We start from the raw sequence: 12,088 nt of genomic DNA, 5'->3' as shown, positions 1-12,088 counted from the left end.
AAGATTTGTAATGCACAAAGTACTTTTTTCCCAAATCTTGGAACATTTGATTATTTTTAACAATTCATTCCTAAAAGTTAAAGGTCCTAGTAGGTCTTTTTTACAGAGATGGGAATACCAGATCATCTTACCTGTCTCCTGAGAAACCTGTATGCAGATCAAGAAGCAAGTTAGAACCTTACATGGAAGAACTGACTGGTTCAAAATTGGGAAAGGAATACCTCAAGGCTGTATATTGTCACCCTATTTATTTAACTTATATGCAGAGTACATTATGTGAAATGCCAGGCTTGATGAATCATAAACTGGTATCAAGATTGCTGGGAGAAATACCAACAACCTCAGATATGTAGATGATACCACTCTAATGGCAGAAAGTAAAGAAGAACTAAAGAGACTCTTGATGAGGGTGAAGAGGAAAACAAAAAGGCTGGCTTAAAAACTCAACATTCTAAAAATTAAGATCATGGCATCCAGGCCCATCACTTCATGGCAAATAGAAGGGGAAAAGGTGGAAACAGTGACTGATTTTCTCTTCTTGGACTGCAAAATCACTGTGGACAATAACTGCAGCCATGAAATTAGAAGATGCCTGTTTCTTGGAAGGAAAGCTATGACAAACCTAGACAGCATATTAAAAAGCAAAGACATCACTTTGTCGACCAAAGTCCATATAGTCAAAGCTATGGTTTCTCCAGTAGTCATGTAAAGATGTGAGAGTTGGACCATAAAGAAGGCTGAGTGTCGAAGAATTGATGCTTTTGAACTGTGGTGCTGGAGAAGATTCTTGAGAGTCTCTTGGACAGCAAGGAGGTCAAGCCAGTCAATCCTAAAGGAAATCGACCCTGAATATTCACTGGAAGAACTAATGCTGAAGCTCCAATACTTTAGCCACCCGATGCGAGGAGCATACTCATTGGAAAAGACTGTGATGTTGGAAAGGATAGAAGGCAGGAGGAGAAGGGGACAACAGAGAAAGAGATGGTTGGATGGCATCACTGACTCAATGGACACGAGTTGGAGCAAACTCAGGGAGATAGTGAAAGACAATCTGGAGTGCTGCAATCCATGGGGTCACAAACAGTTGGACACGACTTAGCAACTCAACAACAACAACAAAAAATGCAAGGGCATCCGTAATATAATACTTTGTAACTGAACTATATAGTCTTCAATTATTATGAACAATCTAAGGGGTCAAATAAGCAGTTATGTTTTAAAATTTGGTTAACTTTTTCTTGGGCATTCGGAAGCTTGAACCCAAACTGGCACCTTAACTTTAATATTAAACTATGTAAAATCCTATTATTTGTATGACTGACTTCCTTGCCTTAATGTTAATATTAAATTAACTTACTTGGTCCTGATTTTTATTTATTTTTCCATTTTATTTTATCAAGTCTTATATCTCTATAATTATTTACAGAATTAGATGGGCTTTTTTCAAAACGTAGGTATTTTTATGAAATTCCTAAAAAATAGAATAACAGATATAACAAAGAACAGAGTAACATTTTATTAAACATGAAATGAAGTTTTGCCTTAGGTTAGTACAATAGCAAAATTTTAAGATTAGTGATAGTATCCAATTAAGTAAAATCACCTGTCACAATAAATCAAACAAAAAACTTCTTCTCACCATTTCTGTGTGTAAGCATTTCTCTCATTTCCTCATGGTCACATGGATGAGTAAAATCAAACACACTGTGTCCAGTTAGTTCAAACTGTAAAAATAAACACATTTAAAAAATTAGACCTGTAACACAATCATAAACACATACAGAACAGCTCTTAATATGTGGGCATTTTACCTGAGTTAATCCCATGTATTTGTTCACATTATCAGAAATGTAAATCATGTCACCATCATCTGTGAGAACCATAACAAAACCATCCAAGGCTTTCAAATAAAAGCAATTCATCTGTGCCTTCATTTCATCTTCAATATCCAAATCACCTAAAAAAGGCACAAGAAGAAAAAATGGTTAAAATTTTATACTTAAATGATAGGAACAGAGACTAAATTTAGATTTGCCAGCTGCTTTTAATGATTATTTAAAGTAATGAAGCAAGGCAAACCACTGAAAAGAGAAGGGTCATGTCATTAAAAGTAAGATAAATATAGGTAGGTAGGTAAGTATGGCAAGAGTAAAAGAGGGGGAGGGAGGCCAATATCTTAACATTCCTGACTGAAGCTTTAAAAGCAGGTAATAAAAAGGATATCATGTTAAAGAAGTGAGAGTATGACCACCTTCTAAAAGTAATTTCCAATTTACTTTTGATTTCTAATTTTTAGACCTATCGTGTCCTTGTAAAACAACTCACCAGCATCCAGAAGTTTCCTCACACGCAAATAGCTGATGGTGAGCCTCATAACAGAAGCCTTATCAAGATGCGAGCTTACATTATGGGGGAGTGGCAACTGATGAGCAAGCTCATAAAAAACTTCAGACTCTTTACTTCGACGAGATCTGGCTGCATCTCTAGACTTCTCTTTTCGACGTTCAGAACTTATCCTATTTAACCAAAAAGGAGCAGGAGAGGAAAAAAAGACAAATTAAAACGTCAGTTTGCCTTTGCTTGAATAAAATTCATTTTACATTTTTCTTACCACGAAAAGATTAGAAGATGCCACGTAACTGTATAAAGATTTATTCTACTACATAAATGTATTTTTCAAGACAGCTGTACAATTTTTTGGATTACTATAGACAAAAGGAACTCTCACAAGAAGTCCAAGATAAAGCTCTTCATCTCTCCAAACCAAGTGTTTCCTCCCTGGCACATCAAATTGGACTGGATGTTTTTGATTTGGTCAAAACCTTACAAGTAGCCTGTATATCTAAAGCTGTACTTTCATAGCCATTCACAAGTAGTCTTAGAGCTTTCTTACTCTCTCCCCTACCACACGAGCAATACAGACTATAAGCTCTAGGAATTTACATTAGCATCTATAATCAGCTAATGTTTTCAGGTTGCTTACTCCCTTAGCAGTCCCTTATCTTTACTGACACAAAAGGTACCAAATAAATGCAGGGGTATGGAAAAAAAAAAAGATGTGGCACAATACTAAAAATTTAAGAGAACAGGCCAAGAAAGATTACTGGTGAAGATGCATGCATGTGTGCTCAGTCGTGTCCGACTCTTTGTGACCCCATGGACTGTAGCCCACCAGGCTCCTCTGACCATGGGATTTTTCCAGGCAAGAATATTGGAGTGAGTTGCCATTTCCTTCTCCATGGGATCTTCCCGACCCAGGAATCAAACTTGAGTCTCCTGCATTGGCAGGTGGATTCTGTACCACTGAGCCACCTGGGAAACCCAAGAAAATTACTGAGGGTGTCAATATAATTATGTATCTTTAGGCAACTCTTCCAAGAATAAAACCAGTTAGAAAGATTTTCCTAAGTCATCCAAGCAGAACCATCTTTCTTTGCATCACTGTAGCATTATCTATTCCTCCTGACCCAGCTGAAGGTAGACAAGGCTAACCTGGTTCTGGCCTTAGCTGCTTCTTTAGTAGCTATTGTTTATTAATACCTACTACATGTCAAATATTATCCTGTACTACTTCTCTCAAAACAATCTGTAAATAGATTAAATATTATCCCTATTTTATATATTAGGAATCTGGGATTCATTAGGTTAAAAATAGCCATGCTGTAGCAGACAGGATTTGAATGTAGGTGTTTTCTTATTTACTTCTCTGCTCTTCCACAAGGCTTTATCTTCTTAATGCAAAATGTGGCTTCTACCTCAAATAGCTGCTCTCCTATGACCCTCAACCTAATCCAATTAAGTCAATTATTTATTAAATGTTGAAAATAACCATTACCATTTACTAAGCACTGAGCAGTATGTTAAGGATCTTCCCAGCATTATTTCAGTTAATCTTCCTTATATTCTACGAACTAAGTACATAATTGCTTCCAGGTAAATCTCTTCGCCCTCCAGCAATCTGCAAAGCTACAAAGATTCAATCACAGAAGTAACATGCCCAAAAACAAGCAAGGTCCTCCTCAGAGTATGCTCCTGTTAAGCTGTATAATAAAAAGCGAAATTCTAACATCTGCCTTGTGACAACAGTGGTGATAGTTTTAGCACTTGCTCAAGTTTGTGTGCTCATCTGACTTTTACACGTTCATAAGGCATGTGAATATTTGCTATTATTAGTAAGTGAACTTTGATAGAAAAAGTTCAATTCAAGCATCTAGATCAATTTAACTTGAGTATCTAGAGATTTAAGGTGAGCTATTAAAAAATATTACTACTTATAACTTGGTATTTGTGAATCAGGATTATCTCAATGCTGTAGAATTTTTTTAAAAAAACACAAAAATATATTACATGCTAAGGCTAACATGAAAATCTGACAATGTCCTCAGTCTAAAACTTCATTTTTTTATTTGCATTCACTGTTCTCATTGACTTTAAGTAGATGTTTTAAATGTACAATAATAAAAGTTTAACATCTCAGATACTGCTTCTCTCACTTCTTTACACTTATGGATTGGCAGGTAAGAGGCAGAAATGGCAGTGGGAAACAGATTCCTATCTGGTTCAAGTAAAATCAACAACAACAACAAAAGAGTGATAATCAATGATCTTATGATAAACATGGATATTGGTTCAAATGCCATATTTAGTCCAGGTAATCAGAATTTTACCAGAAACTTCCATCAGATTTACTAAGCCCTCTTTCATTTAATTACTCAACCAAATCTAAGCTACCAACAAATTACTGCCCAACTGAAATACTTGGTGAAAAACAAATCCTTATATTACATATTATATGCTTTTAAAGGGCATCTGATCAAGCTAACCATCATGATGCATTATCTCCATACTTTTAGAAATATTTGTATTGTTCAGAACTTTGAAGATAATGATTGTCCAAGATATGGCAACTAAGTTTATAAGACAAATCCATTACAAATGACAGTTTGGAAAAAACATTTAAAGGACAACGTATAAGCTAGTGAAGACTGTGAGAACAGGAATTTGAGCATTAGCCAAGTTTTTAGAAAAAAAAAAATAAGCCTTATCAAAAAAGTAATATGATACCTCAAGAGTTGACAAACCTAAGTTAGATGAAGAAGGTGATGAAAATCAGTATATCTTCTATTCATAATCAATCTAGACATAAAGCAATCAGGAGACCTGTAATAAAGATTTAATGAAGAAATTTATCTGGTGGTTTTCACATGTGACTATAGGAGCTATTAAAACATTTCTCAGGTTAAAACTAAAACTTCCAAAACTCTTAATAAAGTTTCAGCATCTGAACTGCCCAGTTTCTTGTCTACTCACAGGAAGGCTGTTTTTATCAGGTCATACCTCATAGAATTATAGTACTTCTGGTAGAACATGGAGTCTAGGTTCCACAATCCTGTACTATTTACTTACTTATTCTTAGATGGCACAATACAACTTTTGTAGACCAGAACAGGCAGATTTTTAGCATGCAAATAAGGGCACCGTTTTTCTCTAAATTATAAATTCCATCTATGTTGTTTTTATTAAGTACAGATCAAGTAAAGTTCTGCCATTAATATGTCTGCATAAGGTGCCATTCATAATCTGATAGTCATACTAGAAATCAGTCAAGAGTACAGTAAAAATTCGGTCTTTTGAATAGTCTGCTTACCCATTTCCATGACCATTTTAGAATCAATGTTTGAGTAAACCAGCAATACAGCTCAATCTTTGTGATACTCTAGTTTTCACATACTTATTATTTCATTATTATTTAACATACAGTACTGGACAAAAAGCTTACAGTTATACCTTCATATGATTTTGTATAGGAAATACATTTATAGCTACAGTCTTATTCAGTTTCTTGTGTACAGAGTTCATGAATAAGCAGTAGCCATTTTACAGAGAATGACAATTATTCTTCGGATTAGTAAGAATAAAAAATAATTGCATATGTTCATTCATCTGTATTGTCTACTAATTGCACAAGAAAGGCCTGTTGGCATTCCTAATTGTAAATGACTTTAAGAACTGAAGTTAGATCATAATCATTCAAAATGTTAACAGATGATCAGACATTTCTAATAAAGTTAATGTATAAATTTCTTAAAAATCAACTCTATTATTTGCTGCTTTAAATATTCTTTCTGACCTTGAAGGTACAAGTTGTTGTTTTGCACTTCTTGTGTAAGTATTTATATAAGATAGACATTCTGAAGTGAAATTCCATGATCTAAAGGATGTGGCATTTAAATTATCCTTTCCAAAACAGTCTGTTTCCATTTTTTTGTCTCTGCCAAACCAAGAATGTGTGCATTTATTTGCCCATGTTTTCTGGGCATATTATTTCTGCGCATAATATATCAATATTATGGATCTTTTTTATCATTCTAATTTTTGCCAAGCTGTTAGGTAAAAATTGTGTATCTCACTGTTTTCACTGCCCAGTACTTCTTGATGTCTCCTCAGGTCAGAGGAAATACCAAGGAAATTTTCATTCTTTAGTTGGCATTTTGGCCTGCAGCTTTGAGTCTAAACATCTATACATGGTACATACTACGTACACATTGGTATTCTAAACGTTTTTCAACTATTAACTGATTTAACTTATTTAAACCTATATGCAGGTCAGGAAGCAACAGTTAGAACAGGACATGGAACAGACTGGTTCCAAATAGGAAAAGGAGTACGCCAAGGCTGTATATTGTCACCCTGCTTATTTAACTTCTATGCAGAGTACATCATGAGAAACACTGGGCTGGAAGAAGCACAAGCTGGAATCAAGATTGCTGGAAGAAATATCAATAACCTCAGATATGCAGATGACACCACCCTTATGGCAGAAAGTGAAGAGGAACTAAAAAGCCTCTTGATGAAAGTGAAAGAGAGTGAAAAAGTTGGCTTAAAGCTCAACATTCAGAAAACGAAGATCATGGCATCTGGTCCCATCACTTCATGGGAAATAGATGAGGAAACAGTGTCAGACTTTATTTTGGGGGGCTCCAAAATCACTGCCGATGGTGATTGCAGCCATGAAATTAAAAGACGCTTACTCCTTGGAAGGAAAGTTATGACCAACCTAGATAGCATATTCAAAAGCAGAGACATTACTTTGCCAACAAAGGTCCATCTAGTCAAGGCTATGGTTTTTTCAGTGGTCATGTACGGATGTGAGGGTTGGACTGTGAAGAAAGCTGAGCACCAAAGAATTGATGCTTTTGAACTGTGGTGTTGGAGAAGACTCTTGAGAGTCCCTTGGACTGCAAGGAGATCCAACCAGTCCATTCTAAAGGAGATCAGTCCTGGGTGTTGTTTGGAAGGAATGATGCTAAAGCTGAAACTCCAATACTTTGGCCACCTCATGCGAAGAGTTGACTCATTGGAAAAAGACTGATGCTGGGAGGAATTGGGGGCAGGAGGAGAAGGGGACGACAGAGGATGAGATAGCTGGATGGCATCACCGACTCAATGGACGTGAGTTTGAGTGAACTCTGGGAGTTGGTGATGGACAGGGAGGCCTGGCGTGCTGCAATTCATGAGGTCGCAAAGAGTTGGACACGACTGAGCAACTGAACTGAACTTAAATTATTATATCATCACTGTATTACAGATAATGGAACGTGAACAGTTTACCCAAGTTTACGTAGTTAATAAATGGTAAGCCTGTATTCAAATAAGCAGTCTGACTCTAGAAACCATGGTATTAAATAACACTAGACTATGCTGCCTCTCAGAAACTTATTTTAATTACCAAGATAAGTACTTATAAGTCCAGACCATTATTATAAAGTTCAAAATTGGTTTCCTTCACATCTCCAAAGACATAAAGGGGAGGTACAGGGATTGGCTTTGGAATTTAGAACCTGATCCTCAACTATTCAGAGGAACTCTTTTCTGGAGTCTGCTTGTAAATCCAAACTTCTAATCGAAAGGCAAGGCCTCTTTCTGCCCCACTAACTACCTCTTAAAGCAAAACAACTTTTAATTGGTACTGCCAACCACTAAGGGGAGAGAATCAGTTATCCAATCTACCTCATATACTCTCACTAGACTTTATTTTTAATTTGTACAAAGGAGTATCTCTGTACTTAATTTGAATATCTTGTTGGTGTTTTATTTGCATAACATTCAGCTCCCCAAAGTAAAACCAATCTGCATACATACTTCAGGAGATCTGGCCAGGCATAAGCCAAGTTCCAAGATACCTTATTTACATAAAGTACCATGAGAGAAAAGATGTAGAGAATCCCCCCCACCACCAAACACTTACTGAGCACTTACTATGTGCTAGGCACTGTGTACTGCTTTCACATACATACAATGCTTTCATTATATGTATTTAATTGTCATAATATTTTAGAGAACCAAAACACTAGATGGGAAGTGACCTTCCTGAACCTCAGAATAAACTTCATTCAAGAACTATTAATTCAACAAATATTTATTGAATATATATCAAGTACTATGCACTGTGTAGGAACTCGGAATATAGTGATAAGCAGAACAGAACTCATGGAACATAGCCAGCCTCCCCCTTAGTCTACTAAAGTAGTTACTTAATGCAATATTCGCAAATGCCAGTCAAGGAGCATTGTAATTACCTGGGAAAGTCAACATTTCAAACTTCTGGGCTCTATCTTTGTAAATCTGATTCAGTAGATCTGAAGTAGAGCCCCCAAATCTGGGTTTTTTTAAACTCCCAGAATGTGCATTATACACAGTGAAATTTAGGAATCATTGACTGAACTAATCTTCACTGTCACATTCATTTAATGTTGCCCTCAAATTACTACCTCAATGATACTTTCAAAGTAAGAGCTCTGATATTATGTCCTTAAAATCCCATCAAATGTACACTTCACAAAGTCTAATTATTCAGGTGAAACCTTCCTTTAACTAGTTTTCCTGCCCATCTCTTCATCCTCATCATTTCCCACATTTCTTCAGCCACAGTGTAGTTACTCAGAAGCATAATACCTTATTCATTTCTGGCTCACTACTCTACTCTCTCTGCTGAGGTATCCTTCTCAATATGTAACTTGGTAAATTTATGTGAGAAACTCAAAATTCAATTCCATCATCATTTTGTCTCTGCATTCTGTCTTTCAAAACTGCTCCTCTCCCCTAGATCTGACCATTCTGGTTATTTTGCTATAATTATGTCCCTCTATAGTCCCTTAACAGAGAAGGCAATGGCACCCCACTCCAGTACTCTTGCCTGGAAAATCCCATGGATGGAGGAGCCTGGTAGGCTGTAGTCCATGGGGTCGCTAAGAGTCGGACACGACTGAGTGACTTCCTTTTCACTTTTCACTTTCATGCATTGGAGAAGGAAATGGCAACCCATTCCAGTGTTTTTGCCTGGAGAATCCCAGGGACAGCAGAGCCTGGTGGGCTTCCGTCTATGGGGTCGCACAGAGTTGGACACGACTGAAGTGACTTAGCAGCAGCAGCATAGTCCCTTAAAGCTTCTTGGAGGCAGGAAACTGCCTCATTCATTTGTGTTCTTAGTAGGCAATGTGCACAAGTGGCTTTAGTACTTTGCCCAAATCTGCTATTTGATTTGACTTCAGCACTGAATTTGTGCTTTACCAGCACTCCTATGATCCTATAGATTACAATCATAATTAAACAGCATAACAATGTCAGCACTATGAACAAGGCATACTATTGGGATTTACTGTGATTATCCAGATATGCACTTTCAAATATAAGTAAGCATACTACACATAACTTAGAATGGGGGAAAAAGCTAAAAAAAAAAAAAAAAATTCACTAAGCAGTATTAACAGTGAATAGCACCAATATCATCACCAAGGAAGAGTAAGTGATCTCAACAGAGGAGAGATTTAGAGCACAGGCAGAGAGCTGAGAAACTAGAATACTAACTTGCTAAAAAGAAACTTGAAGTTTAAGATTACTTCCCTTATCACTGCAATCTATGTCAGGAAAATGCATGACATATAGTTAATGTTGTTAACCACTTAAATCAACACCTTTATCACATTTATTTTATGTCATCCTAGGCCATCTGGAAACATGATAGCTGATTCACTTTGTTTTCTATATAATCTTTTCCAAGAGAGTCTTGTAATTATTATAATTCATGAAAATTTTCATTAAGTTGATTTCTAACCTCGTTTTTTTCCCCCCCCAAGGGAGGGTTACCCTTAGACAAGTATTTTGTATTTATTATTAAAAGTATTCTTATTATTCCTGGAGGAATAAATGGCTACCCACTCCAGTGTTCTTGCCTGGAGAATCCCAGGGACGGCGGAGCCTGGTGGGCTGCCGTCTATAGGGTAGCACAGAGTCGGAAACGACTGAAGTGACTTAGCAGCAGCAGCATAGCAGAAATTTAACAGGCTAGCCAGCAAATTTGAAAAATGAGAAAAACGTATTTTTAGTTATAACTACATATATATATATATCCCTAGCTATCTAGGTGGCTCAGTGGTAAAGAATCCGCCTGCCAATGCAGGAGACACAAGAGACCTGGTTTGATACCTGGGTCAGGAAGATTCCCCTGGAGTACGCAATGGCAACCTACTCCACTATTCTTGCCTAGAAAATCTCATGAACAGAGAAGCCTGGCAGGCTACAGTCCATGGGGTAGCGAAGAGTCGGACATCACTGAGTGACTGAGCATGCACGTACATACACACACCACAACTATGTTTGTCAGGCAGAACACTGAACTGAGTGAGCAGTAAAATTGCTGGGAGAACAAGATACAACTGCTGGGAATAAGAAGCTAGAGGTGATAACTCAATGATAAGTCAGTAATAAAGTGTGTGCACAGTAAAACCAGTAACTTTTCTTCAAAAAGATCAGAGCGTAATTAGGCTTTGCATGCGTGCTCAAGTAGTGTCCAACTCTTTGCGACCCCATGGACGGTAGCCTGCCAGGCTCCTCTATCCGTGGGATTTTTCAGGCAAGAATACTGGAGTGGATTGCCATTTCCTCCTCCAGGAGATCTTTCTGACCCAGGTATGGAACCCCTGTCTCCTGCATCTCCTGCACTGGCAGATGGATTATTTACCATGGAGTAAAGATGATTACATGAAAAATGTGACAATGGTGCAATGTTTTTTCAGTTCTCTGAAATAATTTTTTATAAGTCAGTTCTGAAAACTCTTTAATCAATGTCACAAACATCAAAGCATCAAGATTCACTCTCCGTAACAGCTGTGATTTAACAGCTTTCCCAAAATCATATCACCTACTCTACCACTCTTCTCCCTTTGCGTTACCTCCCTTCTCACCTTGTAAATTCCTTTCCATTTCCCTTATCATATGCTTTCTGATAGTAACAGAACTGAGACTGGTAATCAAGGTCAGTGACATTAAACTTTACACATGCGTATATTCAGAAAAACGTGTCCTTTTTATTATCTTTATTTATTTGGGTTTTCTTTAATCTAACTCAGCAATATTTTATATAAATATTTTATAGGTCTTGCATCTCTTTTTGCCAAATTTATCCCTAAGCATTTCATAATTATAATTTTTAAATGGTATTTTAAAATTTAATTTTTGATTCTTTGTTAGTTTATAGGACAAGTAGAAAGAAAAATCGGTAAGGATATAGAATTTAAAAAAATTTTTTTTTGATGTGGAGCATTTTTAAAGACTTTGTTGAATTTGTTACAATATTGCTTCCATTTTATATTTTAGCTTTTTAGCCCTCAGGCATGTGGGATCTTTACTCTCTAACCAGGGATCGAACCTACAATGCCTGCATTGGTAGGTGAAGTCTTAATCACTGGACCACCAGGAAAGTCCCAGAAAAATGTTTCTTTAATTATTTGCTTAAAATATAACAAGATACATTTCTCATATAGGAGGAGGAAAACACATGTATCAGAACAAAGGTATATACACAGAAATCATATCCTGAAGATTTTTCCTATTAGTTCTAAACCCTGACCATGATGAAGTTTCTGAAAATAATGACAAAAGAGAAGCTCTTCTGAAGCCTTGGCTTGATTCTCCACCTACACTAATCCATCCTGTCCAATGTTACAAAATAAATTTTCAACTAACTCTCTGATCCTGTTTGTCTATAAAAAGAGGATAAATAACACTATTACTAAGCAGCAGCTTTCAG

The 12,088-nt window shown here is 36.6% G+C and overlaps 1 protein-coding gene and 1 long non-coding RNA gene across 5 annotated transcripts in view; one reads left to right on the top strand and one right to left on the bottom strand.

Moving 5' to 3' along the window:
• Positions 1 to 5,063, top strand: part of LOC133254801 (uncharacterized) — a 29,986-nt gene extending 24,923 nt beyond the window's left edge. Inside the window, exon 2 of the long non-coding RNA XR_009738770.1 lies at positions 2,297 to 5,063. This is a non-coding gene — a long non-coding RNA (uncharacterized LOC133254801). The remainder of the gene's footprint in view (positions 1 to 2,296) is intronic.
• Positions 1 to 12,088, bottom strand: part of HIF1A (hypoxia inducible factor 1 subunit alpha) — a 44,804-nt gene that overhangs the window by 21,202 nt on the left and 11,514 nt on the right. For 2 of the 4 annotated variants that reach the window (XM_061429069.1, XM_061429072.1), the window contains exons 1-4: positions 3,836 to 3,925; positions 2,326 to 2,516; positions 1,812 to 1,957; positions 1,640 to 1,724 (exon numbers count right to left, since the gene is read on the bottom strand). In XM_061429069.1, the coding sequence (XP_061285053.1) occupies positions 1,640 to 1,724; positions 1,812 to 1,957; positions 2,326 to 2,516; positions 3,836 to 3,879 (466 nt within the window). In that variant the 5' untranslated portion in view covers positions 3,880 to 3,925. Of the gene's footprint in view, positions 1 to 1,639; positions 1,725 to 1,811; positions 1,958 to 2,325; positions 2,517 to 3,835; positions 3,926 to 12,088 lie in introns of those variants that run through there. The other 2 variants (XM_061429071.1, XM_061429070.1) reach the window with 1 other exon arrangement.

Source organism: Bos javanicus, chromosome 10 (genome assembly GCF_032452875.1).
Source record: "Bos javanicus breed banteng chromosome 10, ARS-OSU_banteng_1.0, whole genome shotgun sequence".
Classification (NCBI taxonomy): Eukaryota; Metazoa; Chordata; class Mammalia; order Artiodactyla; family Bovidae; genus Bos; species Bos javanicus.
The sequence above is the reverse complement of the archived record's forward strand: the minus strand, read 5'-3'. Positions and strand labels throughout refer to the sequence as shown.